Source organism: Giraffa tippelskirchi, chromosome X, assembly GCF_054371585.1.
Source record: "Giraffa tippelskirchi isolate mGirTip1 chromosome X, T2T-mGirTip1v1.2.pri, whole genome shotgun sequence".
Taxonomy (NCBI): domain Eukaryota; kingdom Metazoa; phylum Chordata; class Mammalia; order Artiodactyla; family Giraffidae; genus Giraffa; species Giraffa tippelskirchi.
Window position 1 is genome coordinate 102,709,912 of NC_137289.1, and position 24,189 is coordinate 102,734,100.

The window sequence follows — 24,189 nt, forward strand, 5'->3', positions numbered from 1 at the left end:
ATTGAAAGTAAGAAAAGAGCCTTTAAGAACCTTCTTTCTTTAGCAACAGTAAGCTGTAAGGGGTACTCACAAGTAAGAACAGAAAGAGTGGAGCCTTAATAGTCCATCAGCAACAGAAAAGTAGATAGAACCTTCTGCTGATAATTTCTATTTCCAAATTCCTTAGATAAAGTCACCAATTCAGTTGAGCCTAGGACTTGAAGGTGAGGTACATAGAATCTAGAATAATTCCCTCCCAGCATCCCTGCTTGTGTCTGCAATTCAGGGCCTTAATCTGACCACAACACACAGGTCTTCAGGACTGACTATACATTAAACATACCTCATTGCCAACCAAACCTACAATCCTCCCCACATTCTGATGGCTACACTTTCAATCCTATCCAAAAAACTATTAATACACATTTATTCTTATGTAACTTGATTTTCATCATTACTAATTTGAGGTTTTTTTAATGAAATAAGAAAAAAATAGCAAAGTATTTTTAAAAATATTTTTGTTTGTTTTTTAAAAAAAATAATTATATAGGAAAAATACTGAAAAGGGAGTTTGGCAGAGTTTATTCCTGCTAACAAACTGGGGTGTTAAATTAATGCTCTCCAGGCTGTTGCTCAATATGTAGGTGATTCAACTATATCACAGCTCCCTCTAGATATCTCAGATTGTATCTTCAGCTCACACTTGGGGCTTATACCTCTTTTACAGGTTATAAGGGGTCCAATGAGACCAGTAGCAATATCTCGTGGAGCATCTACATGAGAATGGTAGACCCAGGTGAGGCATGCTGGGTCAGCATCAGTGGGTGCATGGCCTTCTGGAATGGTCCAGTTGTAGATGTGGCTACCTCCTGGGGGTACAGAATCATCAGCTTTCAGCCAACCAGAGGAACCATCTGGATACAAGGAACCTAAAAAATGAAATTGCATATGCTCAGTCCCAGGGTGAGAGAGAGCCTAGCAGATAGAGAAATCAGGAGAGTGCTGACATATGAGATATCTAGTTTCAGTTTTGTGGAAGGTAGAGTTCTAAAGTTCAGCACAGTATTCCTCACAACCTGAGGATGGCCAGATTCAGGTAATATCTAGTCAAGAACCTTAGACTTCAAATCAACAGCCGGTTAAAAAGGTAGCAGCCCTTGGGGAAGGAGATATGGCCATTGAAAGTACTATACAGCTTAACCTAGTAATGCTCTAGTGCAAAACCAATGACATGGAGGCAAGAGAGAATAAAAATTCCCTTCCTTTGAGCATTCACTTTGGAAAACAAAAAGCAGACAACCACAGAATTTCAGTCTGAAGGCAGCTCAATTATCAACTGGTCTACTTATGAAAGAGAAAACAGAGAGAAAATAATTTGCCCAAGGTGATACAGGGAGTTAACAATCAAGTTAGGACCTTCTGTCTCCTCTCTCTATTTCTCACTCACTGGTGTGTCAGTATTATAAACTGTTGGGCCTGGGATAGTGGGAGCTACAGATGAGTAAACCGATCTTTCTTTTAAGAAGAAAATTCACAGAACACTCCTCTATTTCCAAAACAGTCAAATATTTTATGGGAATTCCATTCAAGCAATTTTTTGTCATAAAAGGTAAATTGAATCTCTACATTCTTAATGAACAATTGAGGTTCAGAGAGGGGCAGTGACTTGCCCAAAGTTACACAATGTATGAATAGCAGAGCTGATAATGGTACCCATATTTTCTCTGGGGAGAGTCACTGCCACCTCAGTTCAAAAAAGACTATCTTCATTCCCAGCTTCTCTCTCTCTCAGAAGACAGTAAAGAAAAAGGGATGTTTGTTGCAGGTAAGAGAAAGAAAGGATGGGATATTTTACCTTCTGAGTCCTTTTCATAGAAAACACCATGGGGATGGATGGTATAGGGACGAGTAGCAAAATTCTTCAAGTGGATAAGGATGACATCTCCCACCTCAGCCCTCAACACTGGCCCCAGGAAGCCCAACCAGGCTGGCTGAACCATTTCATCCATGTATGAGGCATCCTTATATTCCTTGTAGACGGTCTTCTTGTAGCTGTTCCCTATTCGGTTCTTGTCAGACTTCAGGAAGCTAGCAGCTACTCTGGGAAGGAAGGAAAGAGAGACTCACATTTTTGCCTTTCTTCTAGAAGAGGCTGACCAAAAAGTGACCATTTTTGTTTAGGGCAAAATAAGAAATGGGATTTTACTGATCAAAATATGAAAGCCTTAGGCTAGAATCTGATTGTGAGACAATGAGAAGTATTAGCTTAAAGCATATGAATTTGCCGATATGCACTTTTAACCTACAAAATGGGCTCCTCAGGTGGGATAGTGGTAAAGAACCTGCCTGCCAATACAGGAGACATAAGAGATGCAGGTTCAATCCCAGGGTTGAGAAGATTCCCTTTAGGAGAGCATGGCAACACACTCCAGTATTCTTGCCTGGAGAATCCCATGGACAGAGGAGCCTGGAAAATTACAATCCATAGGGTCGCAAAGAGTCAGACATGACTGAAGCAACTTACCACTCATGCACACAACCTATAAAATAGGCAGCTTCACTCACTACAGCCTGATATATAGTAGTGGGGAGGCAACCAACTATGAACTGATCCTTTTTAAGTGCTCAACTTCTTATCCAGTTGGCTTGACTTAGTGTTGTCCTACTATATATGGGAAGTCTTACAGCATGATGGTTGAGATCACAAACTCTGGAGCCAGGAAGTTTCAATTAAATGCCAGTATTGCCATTTCCCCTGAAGAAGGGCATGGCAACCCACTCCCGTATTCTTGCCTGGAGAATCCCCACTGACAGAGGAGCCTGGTGGGCTACAGTCCATAGGATCACAAAGAGTCGGACACGACTGAAGTGACTTAGCATGCATGAATTGCCATTTCCAAATCTGTAGGACTTTTAACAGTTTACTTAACTTCTCTGAGTATAATTTCCCCATCTGTAAGATGGAGGCAATCATGGTACCAGCTGTTACTGGTGACTAAAGTAATTAAAATACAAAAAGAGTTTAGAAAAATGCTTGGAAAATAGTAAAAAACAAAAAACAATGTTACCTATTGCTTCAATGTATTGGAAATTGGGGATAACAAAGTTATCTCTCAAGGATAATTTGAATCCAGATTCTGTGACTCCAAAACTAGATAATTAGAAAGATGGTTTGTCAAAAAAAAAGATGACTTTTTCATACTCTAATTCTTCCTAGAGAACTCTGAGATGTTACAGTCAACTTTGGAAAACTCTGATGCTTTGGAGAGACAATGTGATTCATGATCACAAAAGATTTTTTAATACATTAATATTTTTCAGCAGATATTTGTGGAATGCATGCAGAGCTCTAAGATCAAGAAAGTTTAATCCTGTAGGATCTGTGAGAGGCTGAATGGTGAGAGGAGTACCAACCTTGTATCCACATTACCCAGGTTCAAATCCTAACTTTTCCATTTACTGTTGGATTTGGGAAAGTCATTTGGTCTCCCTGAGCCTCAGTTTTCTCATCTATAAGATGAGAATATTCATATTCACCACATAGTTTCTATAAGAATTAGGTGAGACAAAGTATATAAATGCCTAATATGGTGCCTGTCACAAAGTGTTATATAAGTGATAGCTATTACTGCTCTTTCCTTCATTCTAAGGCTGATCTTATTTTTTCACATTTTCACATATCTTAAATCAGTATAGTTCCATTGAACTATTTGCAGCATACATACACCACACACATCTTACAAACACTGTATATATTTCATGTTTCTTTCCTGTTTAAAAGCTAAACACCTATTATTAAAACAGCATTGTGGATATCACCTTAGAATCAAGGCAATATGGAATGACTTTTAAGACCCTAAAAATGCTGAGGCATCTCATTGTGGAAAAGCAGACTCCATATGAGATGCTGGCTCCTGAGTCAATTAGTTGTTTCTCAGGAAATGCACCACTGGGATTATGGCCCAGAGAGATCTGGAGCTGACCACAACCACACCCTGGGAAAAGGTCCTCAAGAGTTACCTACTGACCTCAAGGGTGCCCCTCCCTAACTCCATCTCTAATTCCACAAGAGATTAAACTTACATGTCACTTTCCAGAGGCTGGTTCGTGATGACATTCCTTCCCTTAGGAGCATAGTTCCACCACACATCCTGGATTCCCAGGTAGTAGACTCTGGTAGTCCCATCAGTCAGTTGGGGCCACAGAGGTTGCATGAACAGCAGAGCCCAGAGGAGATGGCCTGACTCCATGGCCCACGTTACTCTGGGAAACAGGCAAATGAATAACTTCTGGTAAGGAAGAAAGAGAACAAAGGGACTTTGAATGTGTCTGGAAAAGTAAAGAGGCAAGACCTAGACTGAGTGACTGCAAACATAAAAACTGACTAGCCTAGAATCTCTTCCTTACCTGATTCTTTTCAACAAGTGTTCAAAGATCTCTACACATTGGACTTTGGAGGGTAAAGTTAAAAAGTCACTTGTACTGACAATTGTGATATTACTTTCTTCAGAAGAGAAATATGAGTTCATTTTCTTCAGCAGTGTAGAAAGAAGAGTATACTCTGGTCCTCAAATTAGTAAACAAGCATCAGTAGCTTAATTGAGTCACTGTTACTCACTTGTACCCAAGTGAAGTCACTAATTCTCCCTGGGTCTCTGTTTTCATCATTATCACTTTCCATCCCCTATAAACTGTGTTTATGAGAATTCAGCAAAAATCATTTGCTATAATGTTCATAGATGCAAACTGGAAACAGCCAACATGCCCATGACACTATAATGGATGAGTAAATTGTATTTTACTCATATAATGAAATTCTGTATAGCAATAGTAATGAGCAAACTAACACTGTACATGAAAACATAGATGCCTCTCACAAATATAATGTTGCAGAAAGAAGCCAGCCACAAAAGTACATATTGTATGATTTAATTTATGTGAAATACAAAATAGGCAAAGCTAATCTATGCTGTTAGAAACCAGGACAATGTTTGCCCTTGAGGTAGGGATCACTGGCTGGTGGGGAAGAAGAGGAAGGCTTCTAGGCAATGTTTTGTTTCTCAATTTAACTACTGATTACATGGATGTGTTCAGTCTAAGAAAATACACTGAGCTGTGAACTTAGCACATTTATTAGAAGAAATGTTCTTTGCTGGTTCTTTGCTATGCACAAATCCATTTAATGTGTCCAATCTTGACTCAGAGTTAGAACTAAGCCTCTAGTCTCTCATTCTGATACATCAACAAGGCAGTTATACTTCTTGGGGCTGATATGAAGCACTCAGTCATACCATATACAGCTAGAGTCAATCCAAGAAACACAAACAACATAACATATACACAAATATACATACACTTGCATATGCATAGACACATGCAGTCTTATCTAAAAGCAGAGATGCACATACTTGCATCCACATTAGTTCCACAGTGTCACATAGAGCCTTAGTCACTGTCATAATAATAATAATAATAATAACCTATAATGGAAAAAATCTGAAAAAGAATATATATATATTTCTGAATCACTTTGGTATATACCAGAAATTAACACAATATTGCAAATCAACTATACTTCAATTTAAAAAATAATAACAGTCAATATTTATAATGTGTGTATATGTCAGACATTGTTCAAAATGTTTTACAGACTAAATCGTTCAATCCTCACAACAGTACTATGAAGCAAATATCATTATTATCCCCATATTATTAGAAGGAGGAACTATAAAACAGAGATATGAGGTAATTTGTCAAAGTTCCCATAGTTAACAATCAGTAGAGTTGGCTTGTGTGGTAAAGGGAGTATGGGTTCAGTGTTTATGTTTTTATTTTTTTGAAGCATAGGTGATTTACAATATTATATTAGTTTCATGTTAATTACCATGTTATACTAATTTTCACCAAATATATTTGCATATGCACAGAGAACATTTGCAGACATATCTTGCTTTATTATGCTTTGCTTTAATTCACTTCACAGACATTATGTTTTTTACAAACTGAAGATTTGTGGCACTTCTGCATTGTCAGGTGATGTTTAGCACTTTTTAGCAATAATATTTTAAAATTGATATATGTACATTTTTAAAGACATAATGCTATTATACATTTAATTGACAACACTATAGCATAAACGTAACTTTTATATGCACTAGAAAATCAGAAAAAAGTGTGAATACTTATTACAACATGAACTTTACTGCAGTAGTATGGAACTGAACCTGCAATATCTCCAAGGTATGCTTGTATGTGTTTATAGCTATTGTCATATCTGAGAATACCCCATATACTCTGAAATAAGCAATCATATATAGTTATGATCACTTACATAGAGAGACATATATATTTATATAGGTGAAGATACATCTAATGAGTATCATTCATGATGATAATAATGATGGTAACTATCATTCATGGAGAAATTACTATAGAGTAAACATAATGCTGTTTTTACATAAATTATTTCACTAAATCCTCAACCTAACCACATGATATTAGGGACTTTAATTGAAAACAGAAAGTAAAAAATATGCACAGACTCACATGTGGATAGGAAATGCCCAGATATTTACCCTGATTGATAAATAGAACTATGGACCTCTCTAAAAATTCTCAAACCCTTCCACACAAAGCAGTGGCCCAAGTGTGTAACCCCCAGTTTTCATATGACATTTGGAAGAAGCCCTTGATATGGGGGAGAACCTGCCTTGCCTGGAGAATCCCATGGACAGAGGAGCCTGGCGGGCCATGGTACATGGGATCACAGGGAGTCGGACACAACTGAAGTGACTAAGTCTTGGATTCTTCTAAAGCCTGGCTTTCCTGCTGACCAATTGTGTAGACTTGGGTAATATTTAGGCACTCTGAACCTGTTTTCTTATCTATAAAATATATCTAATACTATAAACTTTGGAGAAGTAAATTAGAAAACTTACATGAAAAAGTCCCAGGACAATTAGTGTTAAGAATATAACAGACTATAACTATTGGTTTCCTTCCTCTTCCTTCTCCCTCCTGGAGACAGTTTGTTAATTTATCTTTACTGTCTCCCACACATCATATATTTCAACTCTAAGGGATAACTTAAATCCTATCTGCTCCAGAAGGCCCCCTGTAGCCTCTTCATATCACTGTCTTCTGAAGAACTACTTACTCTCAATAGCATAAAATTGCATGAAGTCAGACTTTGTATTATTATTACCTTTGTCTCATAAGCTGCCTCATGAACTGTCTTTATTTACCAGTTTGGATTATAAATTCCTTGAGAGTGGATGTAGTATCTTAGAAGTCTTTGTGTATCTATTGAAAGATACATTGATGGGAGCCCTGCAGATACATTTTACATTGAGGACACAGGCTTTGGAATCAGACTACCTAAACAAACCCTGGCTTCACTTTTCCTAGCTGTGTGACTTGATAAACTGCTTCACTTCTCTGGCCCTTGTGTTTTCATCTTTGAAATTGAATTAATATTATTTACTCCTTCTCAGGGTAGTTGTCAGGATTAAATGAAATAACATCTGTAAGTGAACAGAACACAAATAAATATTTAAGTGCACCAGTAAAAGACCAAAAAGCACTAGTGGCTATAATTATAACAGATAAGGAAATAGGCTTAGAAATGAAAATTGCCAGGCTCACAAAGCTTTAACATTTTATGGATATCCATAACACATGTACATTATAAGTTCCTATATACAATAGCACATTGTAAGCATACAGGCACATGTATATGGCTGAGATTAGTTTCTTTGGAAGCAAAATGATATAATGAAAAGAGCCAGAACTTTTGAATCAGATAAACTCAGGTTTGAGTACTGTTTTCAAATGTGTTTGGAAGAAATCGTATAGGGACTTAGTAGGTATCTGATAAATATAAGTTTTCATTTCCTCTAGTCACTAACTTCCTATTTTATTCCCAAAGATGCATTTGTTGTTGCTATTACTATTGTTGTTTTTAAATTAGGTTTATTATTATAAAACAAAAGAAAGGGAGAACCCATAACATTCTTTTAGAATCATTTGGACATTTCATAGTAAAATTGAAAGACTCTAGACTCAGAAAAAAAATAGGTATTAATTCTGGAATCATCATTTACTAGTTGTATAACATGGAACAAGTCACTTAGTTTCTTGAACCTGAGTTTTCTCATCTCTTAAATGGAGATAATCTCTGGTTTGGCCTCCTGATTAGTTTGCTATGAAAATCAAATGAGATGAAGGATTTGAAAGCCCTACATAAATTATTCATTTGGGGAGGGCTATTTTTTTTTTATCAGCTGAGCCCACAGGAGGAGATCTTATAGAAAGGTCAGACTGAGGAGGAAAAATAAAAGGGAAAGGTAAAAGGGGAAAGGAGAAATGAAATAATATGAGGAAGAATCCTGGAGGAAAGTAAAAAAGGAGGACAGAAAGAAGAGGTGCTCAAAGGAGGGGATGGAGAGAGAGAAAGAATTTCTGGGATACTTTGAATTAGACATAATTTAGTTAATATACACTGAGACTAGACAAACCTTACTTTCCTGTCATCCCAATGTTACCTGGGCCTGGTCCCCTTTATCCACAATTTGCATCACTGTTTTTCCTAGAATTTGCAAGTTGTTCCTTTAACATGATAATGCTCTTTTCTCTCTGAGTTGGAGTAGACTGGCCTGGACAAGCTTATCCTGGACAAAGGATCACTCAACTGAACATAGAAATGCTGAGCTATCCTTGAGGATTTTGTCTCCAATTTCAGCAGTCTTACTAATAGAACCCTCTATCAAGATTGACCTTTTGGTCTTCCACTTTCTTAATGTTTTTGTGCCTTTTTCTTCACCTTGTGACTCAAAATAGGGGATTTTCTCACCTTTAAGCGGTATGGGACATTTTTTTACTAGAAGGGAAAATCAAGAGAGTGTTGAGAGCCTCAAAAGATTCCATATAGCACAAGTACAATTTATATTATTTTTAATCATTATCATTGTATTCTACTATGTCAGAAGTGGGGAAATTGAGGCCCAGAGGGAGAGACTCATTTGAAGTCCTAAGAGCTAGTACTAGAACTTAAGATCCTTTAGCCTGACAATCATGTTTATCATCACTGTGCTTTTCCTGGGACAATATGATTTCACTACATATTTCCATTTATATTAGGGGGGTTTCTTTATTTCCTCATATCCTAGTTGTGGTATAATAGAAAGTATACTGATATGAAACTGTAAGACCTGGGTTGAAATTCTTTCTTGCCTATAACAGCTATGTACCTTTCAGCAAGTCAATTTCACCTATTTTGCCTCAGTTGTCTCATCCAAAATTGTGGATAATATTTCACAAGATTGTTTTGAGGATCAAACAAAATAATGGATGTATGAGCCCCTATCAAAGGGCTTAGAATACAATAAATGATTAGTAAAAGTCTGAATGCATTAATAGATTCATACATCCATAAAAACTTCTAAAAACTATATTTTTTAAACCCCTTGACATGACATATAGAAAACGGAGACCAGAGAGATAAAGGGGTTTGCTTAAAGCCAAGCAGCCAGTTACTGGCAAGGCCAGAATTTGAACTCATATTTTCTAAAATATTTCTTCTACTTAGGCACTGAGTGTGAGAAATAATTTAGATTTTACGCTGATAGCTTAGTTCAGCTATCATTTATTGCCTTGCTCTGTGCCAATCTGGATCTCGAAGTATGAAAGTAAGTGGTTGTTTTTAAGTGTTCCATCACTTCAATAACCCCCACAAACTGAGACCAAAAAATGAGCATACTATTTTAACAGGAAAATTAACTATTCTCTACAACTCCAGGTTCATCTCTGAAACAACTGAGCCAGTGTGTGCCTGGCCATTTTGATGAGAGGAACAAAGACAGCATATTGTACACTTTAACTTGCCTGCACATCCAGTTGTGCTTCCTTCTTCTCAGCCACTGACTTTCTCTCCCTGTGGGCCCAGGATCTCTGTAAACCAAGCTGAATAAAAGTTTTGTTTTTTGTTTTTTCCCAAAGAAAAGGAGGTAGGGTTTAGAAAGGGGCGGGGGAAGCTTACCTTTGCTGGAGAAAATCCTTCCATATTCATGTCAGCGGCCTACTAAGGCTAAACTGCAGACCCCAGCATGAGTCTGCCAGCCCTGCTCAGTTAGTATCCTGGATTACAAGGCCTTTCTCATAAACAAATTCCAGGGCTCCAATTGGCTGGTGTTACTGGGGAGGAGTGAATAGAGGCTGGGGCAGTTCTGGGTGCCCTCTTTTCCAGAAACTAATCTACTGGAATGTCTTTTTCCGGACCTGGTTTGGTACAAAACCCGGGATGGTTCTTTAATCATATCCGGGTGTTTTCCAAATCCCGGTTAGGATTTCCGGAGGAATTACAAGAGGATGGGTTGCACTTCTGTTATCTCAGCTTGCTGGTTGCTATTTGCTGAGAGGGAGGAGGAAATGCACTGTCAGTGAAGCTAGTGAAAGCTCATAGAAAGATTCCAATATCCCCCTTTAAGAAATAAGGCTCACTGCAAGGGTTACTAGATGTGAGAAGAGCCCCCATCCCCAACACGCTCTTGTTGTGAAGCACAGTTATCAGCCCTCCTATTATTCTGAGGCTATGGTTGCTTGGTAATGGAGAAAAATAAAACTGGTAATAAAACAAAGAGCTTTCTACATGCTAATCCCTATGTTAACCACTTTACATACATTCTCATTTAAGTTTCACAATTATTCTATGAAATATGCTAATTTATATTTTACAACTGAAGAAAAGCAGACTCTGAGAGGGAAAGTAACCGTTCAAAGCCATACCGTTAATAAAAGGGGGGGATTGTATTAGGTCTGTCTAGTCTCTTAGTCACCACACTACCACACTCTGCTACTTAAGGGAGAAACCCAGAAAGCCCTTTTGCAACGAGGGAAGTGACTTCACAATTATTGAGTGCCTGCTGTCCACCAGTCACTTCTAGATTTTTTAAAAAATGTACATTAACTCTGCCACTGCCACTTTTAGTAGCTCCTTGAGTGAACTCCCAGGGCCATATTACTCATATTTTCCATTGTGGAGACCAGATATAGCCAGTAGATAGCTTGGATTAACATAGAAGAATTGGAAATATTAATTTTTTAAAATGGAACTAAAAAATATCAAAATGGGTCCCAAAATCTCTGAGTGAAGCTGGAGTCTGAATTTGTTTAAAAGCAAAGGCCATCTTTGTTCTTGCTAGAAAGAGAGGGTAGTGAAAAATCACTAGCCTGAGTCATGTGACCCAGTTTCCTTCCCTGGCTTGCTCTTGAAGTAATCAGCTATGTGGCCTTGGTACAGGACTTTCTCTTCTTTGGGCTTAAGTCTTTCCACTTGTATGTTGAGGGCCTTAAACTAGATATAGACCCTCTCAGCTCTATAAATTTACATATCTAGGATTCCATGAAGAAACCACATTCTTGATATTAAGAGTAGAAGAAAAAGAGGTTTTAAACATGCAAAGTGTGAGAAAAGAGTGGGTGCAAAGTAATTTGTGGAGAACCCCATACCTCTTTGGGAAGGACTACATCTACCCATCAGAATCAGCTATAGGAAGGAAACAGGTATGATGGCAGTTCCACCATCTAGTATCCTTACTTGTGATGAGGTGATCTTGGCTAGGAGCAGGTGCTGTTCCCCAGGCAGTCTTGACACACTTTTTTTTTTTCTCTCCCGAATTTAAAGTATCTGGAGCAGGATCCAGGGAGGAGGAGTTTCAAAGACTGAGGCAGTGGGGCAAAGTCTGAGTCATAAAACACTGGAGGTACTTAAAGGTGCCTATACACTTAGGACCTGCCCTTACAGACTGCACCTCAGGCTAAGCCAAGTAGAAGCACCAGTAAGGAGAAGGGAGGAACCACCATTTATTCAGATCCTTTAGAAATGATCAACGGAAGCTGGATCAGGTAACATCAGCTCCTAGGACTATCTGCCTCTTCCCTCACTTAGCACAAATGTGGACCTTGAAGCTGGAGGTGGGAAGGTGGAGATCAAACCCATTAAGCTGGGATCCAAGTCCAGGCTTTAAGGAATTTATGAGAGGGAGGGGTAGGGATAAGGCCTGTGTTCTGACTCACAAATGATAACAATAAACAGATCTTATAGATACACTTGAGTCAACACAGTGAAGGCTGCAGGAAGCCAACTAGGCCAGATTTCTGAGCCCATATTATTCATTCAGCAGTTCACTGAAAAGGCACCCAGTACCAACATATGAAAATCCTGGGCATATTTTTAGTGCCTTTCCTCAAGGATCACCTTAAAAAGGTTTAAGTTGACATATATAGACCAGGAATTGGTAAACTATTTCAGTAAAACTCTAGTTTGTAAATAATTTATGTGCAAAACATATAGACACTTTCTCTCATAACTATTAAAATAGGCCATTATAGCACATTGGGTATATCTATATATCAATAAAAGCTAATTACAAAAACAAGCAGCAGATCAAATATGACCCATGAGCTGCCATTTGAAACCCCTGCAATATACACATTTACAATATGACAACATTATTAAGAGTGTAGAAACTAGATTTAAATCCCAATTCTGACACTTCCTGATTCTGTTAACCTTGGAAAAGTCATCTAAACTTCAGTTTTGTGTTTCCAAAATAGAGATAATGGCATCTATTTCATAGGGTTGTTATGAGGACTGAAATAAAAACTTCAGTTCAGTTCAGTAGCTCAGTCGTGTCCGACTCTTTGTGACCCCATGGACTGCAGCATGCCAGAGTTCCCTGTCCATCATCAACTCCCAGATCTTGCTCAAACTCATGTTCATCAAGCCAGTGATGCCATCCAACCATCAGATCCTCTGTCGTCTCCTTCTCCTTCTGCCTTTAATCTTTCCCAACATCAGGGTCTTTTCCAATGAGTCAGTTCTTCGCGTCAGGTCAGTTCTTCACATTGGAGCTTCATCTTCAACCTCAGTCCCTCCAATGAATATTCAGAAGTGATTTCCTTTAGGATTGACTGGTTTGATCTTTTGCAGTCCCAGGGACTCTCATGAGTCTCCTCCAACACCACAGTTCAAAAGCATCATTTCTTTGGCGCTCACCTTCCTTTATGGTCCACCTCTCACATCCATACATGACTACTTTAAAAAAAACCACAGCTTTGACTAGATGGACTTTTGTCAGAAAAGTGATGTCTCTGCTTTTTAATATGCTGTCTAGGTTTGTCATAGCTTTTCTTCTAAGGAGCAAAGGTCTTTTAATTTCATGGCTGCAGTCACCATCTGCAGTGATTTTTGAGCCCAAGAAAAGAAAGTCTGTCACTGTTTCCATTGTTTCCCCATCTATTTGCCATTAAGTGATGGGACCAGAGGCCATGATCTTTATTTTTTGAATGGTGAGTTTTTTTTTTTTTTTTTTTTTTTTTTTTTTAAAGTTAAAGTTTATTATGTTATTGGAGTAAACTTTTTTTTTTTTTTATAAATTTATTTATTTTACTTGGGGGCTAATTACTTTACAATATTGTAATAGTTTTTGCCATACATTGACAAGAATCAGCCATGGGTTTACATGTGTTCCCCTTCCCGAACCCCCCACCCACCTCCCTCCCCCTCCCATCCCTCTGGATCATCCCACTGCCCCGGCCCCGAGCCCTTGTCACATGCATCGAACATGGAATGGTGCTCTGTTTCACATATGACAATACACATGTCTCAATGCCATTCTCCCAGAACGTCCCACCCTCACCTTCTCCCTCAGAGTCCATAAAATTGTTCCATGCATCTGTGTCTCTCATTCTGTCCCGCATATAGGGTTATCGTTACCATCTTTCAGATTCCATATATATGCATTAGTATACTGTATTGTTGTTTTTCTTTCTGGCTTACTTCACTCTGTATAATGGGCTCCAGTTTCATCCATCTCAGTAGAACCGGTTCAAATGTATTTTTTTTAATGGCTGAGTAATATTCCATTGTGTATATGTACCACAGCTTCCTTATCCATTCATCTGCTGATGGACATCTAGGTTGCTTCCATGTCCTGGCTATTGTAAACAGTGCTGCGATGAACATTGGGGTACACGCGTCTCTTTCAATTCTGGTTTCCTCGGTGTATATGCCCAGCAGTGGGATTGCTGGGTCATATGGCAGTTCTATTCCCAGTTTTTTAAGGAATCTCCACACTGTTCTCCATAGTGGCTGTACTAGTTTGCATTCCCACCAACAGTGTAAGAGGGTTCCCTTTTCTCCACACCCTCTCCAGCATTTATTGCTTGTAGACTTTTGGATAGCAGCCATTCTGACTGGTGTGAAATGATACCTCATTGTGGTTTTGATTTGCATTTCTCTAATAATGAGTGATGTTGAGCATCTTTTCATGTGTTTGTTAGCCATCTGTATGTCTTCTTTGGAGAAATGTCTGTTTAGTTCTTTGGCCCATTTTTTGATTGGGTCATTTATTTTTCGGGAATTCAGCTGCAGAAGTTGCTTGTATATTTTTGAGATTAATTGTTTGTCTGTTGCTTCATTTGCTATTATTTTCTCCCATTCTGAAGGCTGTCTTTTCACCTTGTTTATAGTTTCCTTTGTTGTGCAAAAGCTTTTAATTTTAATAAGGTCCCATTTGTTTATTTTTGCTTTTATTTCCAATATTCTGGGAGGTGGGTCATGGAGGATCCTGCTGTGATTTATGTCGGAGAGTGTTTTGCCTATGTTTTCCTCTAGGAGTTTTATTGTTTCTGGTCTTACGTTTAGATCTTTAATCCATTTTGAGTTTATTTTTGTGTACGGTGTTAGGAAGTGTTCTAGTTTCATTCTTTTACAAGTGGTTGACCAGTTTTCCCAGCACCACTTGTTAAAGAGGTTGTCTTTTCTCCATTGTATATTCTTGCCTCCTTTGTCGAAGATAAGGTGTCCATATGTGCGTGGGTTTATCTCTGGGCTTTCTATTTTGTTCCATTGATCTATATTTCTATCTTAAGCCAGCTTTTTCAACCTTCTCTTTTACTTTCATCAAGAGGCTCTTTAGTTCATCTTTGCTTGCTGTCATAGGGGTGGCAATATTTGAGGTTATTGGTATTTCTCCCCACAATCTTGATTTCAGTTTGTGCTTCATCCAGTCCAGCATTTCATATGATGTATGCTGCATCTAAGTTAAATAAGCAGAATGACTATATACATCCTTGATGTACTCCTTTCCCAATTTGGAACCAGTCCATTGTTCCACTTCCGGCTCTAACTGTTGCTTCTTGACCAGCATACAGATTTCTCAGGAGGCAAGCAAGGTGGTCTGGTATTCCCATCTCTTGAAGAAATTTCCACAGTTTGTCGTGATCCACACAGTCAAAGGCTTTATTGTAGTCAATGAAGCAGAAGTAGATGTTTTTCTGGAACTCTCTTGTTGCTTTTTCAATGATTCAGTAGATGTTGGCAATTTTATGTCTGCTTCATCTGCCTTTCTTAAATCCAGCTTGAACATCTGGAATTTCTGTTGAAGCCTAGCTTAGAGAATTTTGTGCATTACTTTGCTAGCATGTGAGATGAGTGCAATTGTGGGGCAGTTTGAACGTTCTTTGGCCTTGTCTTTCTTTGGGATAGGAATGAAAAAACCACTCTCACTATGCACATCCATTTCATTGACAAATGTTGACACATTTATTTCTTAAGTATCTTTTGCATTCACCCACTTTTCTCATTTTCAACTGCCATACCCTTCATCTGTGCCATACTCATCTCTTAAGTGGATCAGTGTAATAATCTCCACATTGTTCTTTTTTAAGAAAATATTTTTATTTTATATGGGAATATAGTGTATAGGTCATTAAAAATAGTGAATATCATTCCCCATGATATATAGTAAATTATCTATTTTATATGTTCTAGAAAAAGATGGCTTCAAGCTCAACGTTCAGAAAACTAAGATCATGGCATCTGGTCCCATCACTCCATGGGAAATAGATGGGGAAACAGTGGAAACAGTGTCAGACTTTATTTTTGGGGGCTCCAAAATCACTGCTGATGGTGATTGCAGCCATGAAATTAAAAGACGCTTACTCCTTGGAAGGAAGGTTATGGCCCACCTAGATAGCATATTTAAAAGCAGAGACATTACTTTGCCAACAAAAGTCCGTCTAGTCAAGGCTATGGTTTTTCCAGTGGCCATGTATGGATGTGAGAGTTGGACGGTGAAGAAAGCTGAGTGCCGAAGAATTGATGCTTTTGAACTGTGGTGTTGGAGAAGACTCTTGAGAGTCCCTTGGACTGCAAGGAGATCCAGTCAATCCATCCTAAAGGAGATCAGTCCTGGGTGTTCATTGGAAGGAGTGATGTTGAAGCTGAAACTCCAGTACTTTGGCCACCTCATGCGAAGGGTTGACTCATTGGAAAAGACCCTGATGCTGGGTAGGATTGGGGGCGGGAGGAGAAGGGGACAACAAAGGATGACATGGTTGGATGGCATCACCGACTCGATGGACATGGGTTTGGGTAGACTCCGGGAGTTGGTGATGGACAGAGAGGCCTGGCGTGCTGCAATTCATGGGGTTGCAAAGAGTCGGACATGACTGAGCGACTGAACTGAACTGATGTATCTGTTAATCTCGTACTCTTAATTTATTCCCCTCCCTCTTTTCCCACTTAGTAACCATACGTGTGTTTTCTGTCCATGAGTCTGTTTCTATTTTTTTTAACTTTGTTTTGTATTGGAGTAGTGGCAATGAACAATGCTGTGATAGTTTCAGATGAACAGCAAAGGGACTTCATCATACATATACATGTATCCATTCTCCCCCAAACTCCCCTCCCATCCAGGCTACCACATAACATGGAGCAGAGTTCCATGTGCTGTACAGTAGGTCCTTGTTCATTATCCATTTTAAATGTAGCAGTGTGTACATATCCATCCTAAACTCCCTAACTATGCCTTCCTCCCATTTTTCTCTCCATGGCAACTATAAGTTCATTCTCTGAGACTGTTTCTGTTTTATAAATAAGTTCATTTGTCTATGTCTTTTTAGATTCCTCACAAAAGGGATATCATACAATATTTCTCTTTCCCTTTCTGACTTACTTCACTCAGCATGGCAATGTCTAAGTCCATCCATGTTGCTGCAAATAGTATTATTTCATTCTTTTTAATGGCCGAGTAATATTCCATTGTGTATATATACCACATCTTTATACATCCCTCCATCAATGGGCATTTAGGTTGCTTCCATTTCTTGACTACTGTAAACAGAGTTGCCATGAATATTTGGTTGCATGTATCCTTTCAGACCATGTTTTTCTCAGGTATGTGCCAAGTAGAGGGGTTTCAGGGTCACATGGTAGCTCTATTTTCAGTTTTTTAAGGAACCTCCATACTGTTCTTCATAGTAGCTATACCAATTTACATTCCCGCAAAAAGTATAGGAGGGTTCCCTTCTCTCAACACCCTCTTCAACATTCATTGTTTGTGGATATTTTTATGATAGCCATTTTGCCTTATGTGAGGTGATTTATCTCATTGTAGTTTTGATTTTCTGTTCTCTAATAGCTAGCAATATTGAATGTTCTTTCATGTGCCTCTTGGCCATCTGTATGTCTTATTTGAAGAAATGTCTATTCAAGTCTTCTGCCCATTTTCTTATTGGGTTATTTATTTTAATGATGTTAAGCCTCTTGAGCTGTTTGCAAATTTGGGGGATTAGTCCCTTGTTGGTCACATCATTTGCAGATATTTTCTCCCAATCTGTGGGTTGTCTTTTCATTTTGTTTATTGTTTTCTTTGCTGTGCAAATGCTTTTGAGTTTAAGTAGGCCTCATTTATTTATTTATTTTTATTTACATTATTCTGGGAGACAGAGCAAAAAGTATATTGCTGCAATTTATGTCTGATAAGTTTCTGCCTATGTTTCCCTCTAGGAGTTTTATAGTGTCTAGTGTAACATTTAGGTCTTTAATCCAAGTTAAGCTTATTTTTGTGTTTGATGCTAAAGAAAGATCTAATTGAATTTTTACATGTAGCTGTCCAGTTTTCTCAGCACCATTTGTTGAAGAAATTGTCTTTCCATCATTGTGTAGTCTAGCCTTCTTTGTTGTAGATTCATTAGCCATATATGTGTGTGTGGTTATTTCTGAGCTTTCTATCCTGTTCCATTGATCTATATTTCCATTTTTTTTTTGCCAGTATCATACTTTTTTGATGATTGTAGCTTTGAAATATAATATGAAGTCAGGGAACCTGATTCCTCTAGCTCTGTTTTTCTTTTTTAAGATTGCTTTGGCTATTCAGGGTCTTTTGTGTCTCCATATAAATTTTAAGATTTTTTTGTTTTAGTTCTGTGAATAATACCATGACAATTTGATAGAATCTGTAGATTGCCTTTGATAGTATAGTCATTTTGACAATATTGATTCTTTCAATCCACAAACATAGTGTATCTTTCCATCTATTTGTGTTATCTATGATTTATTTCATCAGTGTCTTGTAGCTTTTGAAGTACAGGTCTTTTGTCTCCTTAAGTAGGTATATTCCTAGATATTTTATTCTTTTTGATGTGATGGTAAATGGATTGTTTCTTGAATTTCTCTCTGTGATCTTTCATTGACAGCAAATAGAAATGAAACATATTTCTGTGTATTAATTTTGTAACCTGCAACTTTACCAAATTCATTCATGAGCTCCTTATTAGTTGTCTGGCCTGAGATGACCCAGCCCTGGAGTCTACAGGATCTATGGCAGGACTAATGGCGAACTCTAGGAGTGCTCATATCAATGGGTACTTCCTAGAACTGCTGCTGCCAGTGCCTTTGTCCCCGTGGTGAGTGACTGACACCCCCAATTTCTGCAGGAGACCTTCCAACACTAGCAGGTAAGTCTAGTTAAGTCTCCTGTGGGGTCACTGCTCCTTTCCTCTAGGGCTTGGTGCACAACAGATTTTATGTGTGCCTTCTAAGAGAAGAGTCTCTGTTTCGCCTAGTCCTGTGGAAGTCCTCCAATTAAATCCCACTGGCCTTCAGATTCCCTGGGGGTTCTTAGTCCCTTTGCCAGATCCCCAGGCTGGGAAGCCTGACATGGGGCTCAGAACATTCACAGCAGAACTTCTGTGATATTATTGTTCTCCAATTTGTGGGTCACACAACTGGTAAGTATAGGATTTGATTTTATCATGATTGTGACCCTCCTATCATCTCATTGTGGCTTCTCCTTTGTATTTGCATATGGGGTACTTTTTTTGGTGGGTTCCAGTGTCTTCTTGTCAATGATTGTTCAGCAGTTAGTTGTGATTTTTGTGCCCTCACAGGAGGAGGTTAGCACATGTCTTTTTACTCTGCCATCTTGAACCAATCTCAGAACTAAAATAATTCAGATCTTAGCATGCTAGATCCCACAGCAGCTGTAAGGAAATCTCAGAAACAGCCTGATTGATACCACTCCAACGCGTTCTTTTTGTCTTCATTCTTTCTTCCCAAAATCTGCTTTTCAAACAACAGCCAAAGCTATTTTTTCCAAAGCACAAATGTATATTTCCCCCTTAAAATCCTTTAGCAGAGCTTGCCTTATTGATTGAAATTAGAAAAATACAGAGATTAACAGGTCTCTTGGGTAAGGATAACGTTCAAACTGGTGAAATATTCTCTGAAATCATCCCATCCTCACACAATATTATAAAGTAATTATCCTCACATCAAAATAAATAAATTAATTAAACAAAAACTGGTGAAACATTCCTCGTGTGTGTTTGTATGTGTGCATGCACACACATACAGAAATATCTTCAAGATATATCATTAAGTAGAAGGTAAGGTACAGAAGAATGATCATTTTGTGTTTGCTTCATTCACACACACATACTTCTATGTATACACTTATATGTGATAATAAGGAATTTTTCTTCTGGATATCATCACAAAGATATTTTTAATGGTGGTTTCCATGAGAGAGAGTGACATAGTTGGGGAATAGTGTGACTTTCATAACTGTTTGAATTTTCAAACTTCATACATTATTTTTTTAAGCAGTTCAGTTCAGTCACTCATTGGTGTCCAACTCTTTGCAACTCCATGGACTGCAGCATGCCAGGCTTCCCTGTCCGTCACCAACTCCCAGAGCTTGCTCAAACTCATGTCCATTGAGTCAGTGAGTTTTTTAAAAGATTATCTAGAAAGTGCATATAAACTGACTTTTGTTTCTTTTTTGTATTTCTGTGCATAAGGAACTTATAGCTATTATATTGAGAAAAATTAATGAGTTCTCATTTTCTCTAGGATAAAGGTCAAACTCTTTAACATGACCCATACAGCCCTTTGTGATCTGGCTCCTCCTAATCTTTCTAGCTCACTGTTTGCCCTTCCTCACTTCATACTCTATGCTTCACCCATGCCAGGGTTCTGTCAGTTTGTCAGTTTTCCAAGGTATTCTGTGCTTTCTCTTACCTCCAGACTTTATATGTTATTCTACCTGACTGAAATAATCTTCCTGCTGTTATTCATCCTACTCATCTTTTGAGTCTCAGTTTAGAATTTCCTTCTTCCTTCCCTGACTTCCTGTGTTTCTCAGTTAGGTGGTTCTGCCATGTGCACCCAATACACAATGTATATTTAACCACAGTCTTATGAAATTGCTTATTTAACTGCCTGTCTTGACAGGTTATAATGGAAAGCCTCTGAGTTCTGGATCACATCTTTCTTGCTTCCCATTGTAACCTCCCATTGTAGACTTGGTGCTCAATAAACATTTGCTAGATGAATGAATGATGAACAAAATAATCAATGACGTCCCTTGAGCATGGTCAGCAAAATCCCAATAGAAAACAGCTGTTTCCATAACCTTCATTTGGGAAGATGATTCAAGTGGGACATTTCCAGTTTTAAGGTTGGCTTAGTTGTACCTAATAGCTTCACTGTTTGACCAAGTCTGTTTAAAAAAAAATTTTTTTAAGGCCTCTATGTCTGTCACTGCCAGTCCCTATACTATTCTAATTGACCCATTGTAACCAGCCTAGCCGTTACTCTAAACACCTGACTGCCAAATCTTCCTGGGTTACCTCAGGTTAGAAGAATAGAGAGCAAAAAGAGGCCTCAGAAAGTGTTTGGGGGTGTTTAATTCCAGATTAGATTGCTTCTCAGGGCTTTTAAAGGAGCTGCATTTACCTATTTTATATTCTGGGTTAGGCAGCCATGTAGACTTTCATTCAAAGAAAGAGTTCCTAGCAAAATAAATCAGAAAACTTCTAATACATCCTTTTCTTATGACTTTAAAAACTCTGTTTGTATGCCTCCAATGACTAAGAACTCACAATCTCCCAAGACAACTCATTCAACTTTCTGGTTACTTTTTCCTTATATTAGATAGTCAAGCACCTGCCTTCTTCTATCTTCTGTTTAATGGTTCCTCTTTGTACTGAATTCAGGACTCCTGAGCAAAAATTCTAGTCAATGTCAACTTATCCTCCTTTTAATAGCAAAAAAAAACTAGCTATCTTGTAGAGAATATTTCTTTTCCTGGACATCTACAATGCAGTGCTTGCTCCCAAGTCCCATCTTTTATTTGTTCTCATGCCAATATATCTTCATTTCCAGAGAACTGTGGCAATATCACATTGGTGGCTGGCTTAATCACTGACTAGAGGAAGCAGTCATCTCCATGATATGATTTAAGGTACTCAAAAACACCTGCTGTGCTTCAAAAAATGTCAGCTTAGTTTGGAGTAATTGGACCCAATACTGAGCATTACATTTCAGTCATCTCTATGTCACAATTTCATGTGTTACCTGGGGTGGGTTATTTTCCTTCTTTGATCTTAGTCTTTTCATTTGCAAAAGGAGAGACTTACAAGCTGATCTTTGAGGTCCCTTTGAGCTCTCACATCCTATATTTCCGTGATTCAGTCTTTTTAATTGGAGTCCACCAGCATCCAGAAAGCACATGCAGATGTCTGAATACTATTTGTAGCCTGTCTGTGTTTGCATGAGTGACTTTATGGAAAGTTCACCATTTGAGGAAATGAATTACATGCAGTTTCAAACTCTGAATCTCTATTCCCATGCATAAAATGCAGACATTCTCCAATCCAGCTGCTCTTCCAGGAAATGTGAACACAATCAAAGCTCAGTATATAACTCAGGGTATAGTAGATGGGTCCCTTCTCAACCTTACTTTCCAAATCAACTGATCTATTCTGTTGGCTACCTATTACTATGTTGCAATGTATTAGGGGGTGAGGTAGGCAAAATAATGCCTCACACAAAGATGCTCAATCCTAATACCCAGAAACTATGAGCATGTTAAATGAAAAACAGAAATTAAGTTTGAAGATGAAATTAAGGTTGCTATATATATGTATATATATAATTAATATATATATTATATATATATAAAATATGTATATACATAAAGTATGTTAAATGAAAAACAGAAATTAAGTTTGAAGATGAAATTAAGGTTTCTATATATATATAAAATTAATAATATAAAATTATGTATATGTATATATAATATAAATATATATATATATATATAATTAACTTATATACAGAGTACATCATGGAAAATGCTGGGCTGAATGACTCACAAACTGGAATAAGGTTGCCAAGAAAAATATTGGCAACCCCAGATATGCAAATTATATCACTTTAATGACAGAAAGTGAAGAGGAACTAAAGAGCCTCTTGTTGAGGATGAAAGAGGAGAGTGAAAAAGATGGCTTAAAACTCAACATTCAAAAAATTAAAATCAATGCATTGGGTCCCATAACTTCATGGCAAATAAATGGGAAAAAGTGGAAATAGTGGTAGACTTTATTTTCTTGGGCTCCAAAATCACTGCAAATGGTGACTGCAGCCATGAAATTAAAAGACATGGGCTCCTTGGAAGAAAAACTGGTACAAGCCTAGACAGTGTATTGAAAAGCAGACACATCACTTTCCTGATAAATGGTCCCTGTAGTAAGGCTATGATTTTTCAGTAGTCATGTATGGATGTGAGAGTTGCACCATAAATTGATGCTTTCAAACTGTGGTGCTGGAGAATACTCTTGAGAGTCCCTTGGACAGTAAGGAGATCAAACCAGTCAGTCCTAAAGGAAATCAACCCTGGATATTCATTGTAAGGACTGATGCTGAAGCTGAAGCTTTAAGACTTTGGCCACTTGATGTGAAAAACCGAATCACTGAAAAAGACCCTGATGTTGGGAAAGATTGAGGGCAGGAGGGGAAGGTAACGACAGAGGATGAGGTGATTGGATGGCATCACCAACTCAATGGACATGAGTTTAAGCAAACTCCGGGAGATAGTGAAGGACAGGGAAGACTGGTGTGCCGCAGTTCATGGGGTCACAAAGAATTGGGCACAAAATTCTCTGTCCTATGTGTGACAGTTAGGCAAATTTCTTAAACCTCATTGTGTTTCATTTCTCTCATCTATGAGACAGAGATAGTAATATCTCATAGGATTGTTTTGAAGATTACACAAATAAACACATGTTAAGTATGTAAATAGCTCCTAGCACATAGAAGACTCTCAATAAATGTTAGCTAGTATTACTTGAAGGTGCTTCCCTGATGGTTCAGACAGTAAAGAATCTGCTTGCAGTGCAGGAGACCCAGGTTTTACCCCTGAGTTTGGAAGGTCCCCTGGAGAAGGGAATGGCTACCCACTCCAGTATTCTTGCCTGGAGAATCCCATGGACAGAGGAGCCTGGCAGGCTAAAGTCAGTCTATGGAGTTGCAAAGAGTCAGGCACAACTGAGCGACTAACACTTTCGCTTCACTTGTGAAATCTTTATAAAATTTACGATAGCTTTGACTGCTATGTTTTAGTCCAAAGAATCCATCATTTATGCTTCTCTGATTTATTTAAATTTTATAAGAAATAGAAGGAGACTTTTCTTTCTGAGGCAGTGGTTAGATATAAAAATAGTGTGAGGCAAAATATATATATATATATATGCAAAAAGGAAATGTCAGTTTATACTCAGAGACTAATTTGGAAGTATGAGTCTGACTCTTTGCGACCCCATGGACTGTAGCCTCCCAGGCTTCTCTGTCCATGCAATTCTCTAGGCAAGAATACTGGAGTGGGTTGCCATTGGCTTCTGCAACTTGGAAGTATAATCATGTTTAATCTCTCACCTGTGCTCCCCCACCTTACTTGAAATGTTCTTCTTGTGTGTGTGTACTTAGTTGCTCAGTCATGTCCAACTCTTTGCGACCCCATGGACTGCAGCCCATTAGGCTCCTCTGTCCATCGGATTCTTCAGGCAAGAATACTGGAGTGGTTT

The 24,189-nt window shown here is 38.2% G+C and overlaps 1 protein-coding gene across 21 annotated transcripts in view; it reads right to left on the reverse strand.

The window, feature by feature from the left end:
* HEPH (hephaestin) overlaps positions 1–10,283 on the reverse strand; it is a 118,085-nt gene extending 107,802 nt beyond the window's left edge. For 11 of the 21 annotated variants that reach the window (XR_014075797.1, XR_014075795.1, XR_014075796.1 and 8 more), the window contains exons 1-4: positions 10,016–10,275; positions 4,063–4,268; positions 1,835–2,079; positions 696–908 (exon numbers count right to left, since the gene is read on the reverse strand). Coding sequence is in view for 14 of the 21 variants with exons in the window: in XM_081565539.1 (XP_081421665.1) it covers positions 696–908; positions 1,835–2,079; positions 4,063–4,268; positions 10,016–10,045 (694 nt within the window). In the remaining 7 variants the exon portion in view is untranslated. Of the gene's footprint in view, positions 1–695; positions 909–1,834; positions 2,080–4,062; positions 4,269–9,861; positions 9,940–10,015 lie in introns of all 21 variants that reach the window. The other 10 variants (XR_014075792.1, XR_014075791.1, XM_081565533.1 and 7 more) reach the window with 3 other exon arrangements.
* Positions 10,284–24,189: the final 13,906 nt, after the last annotated feature.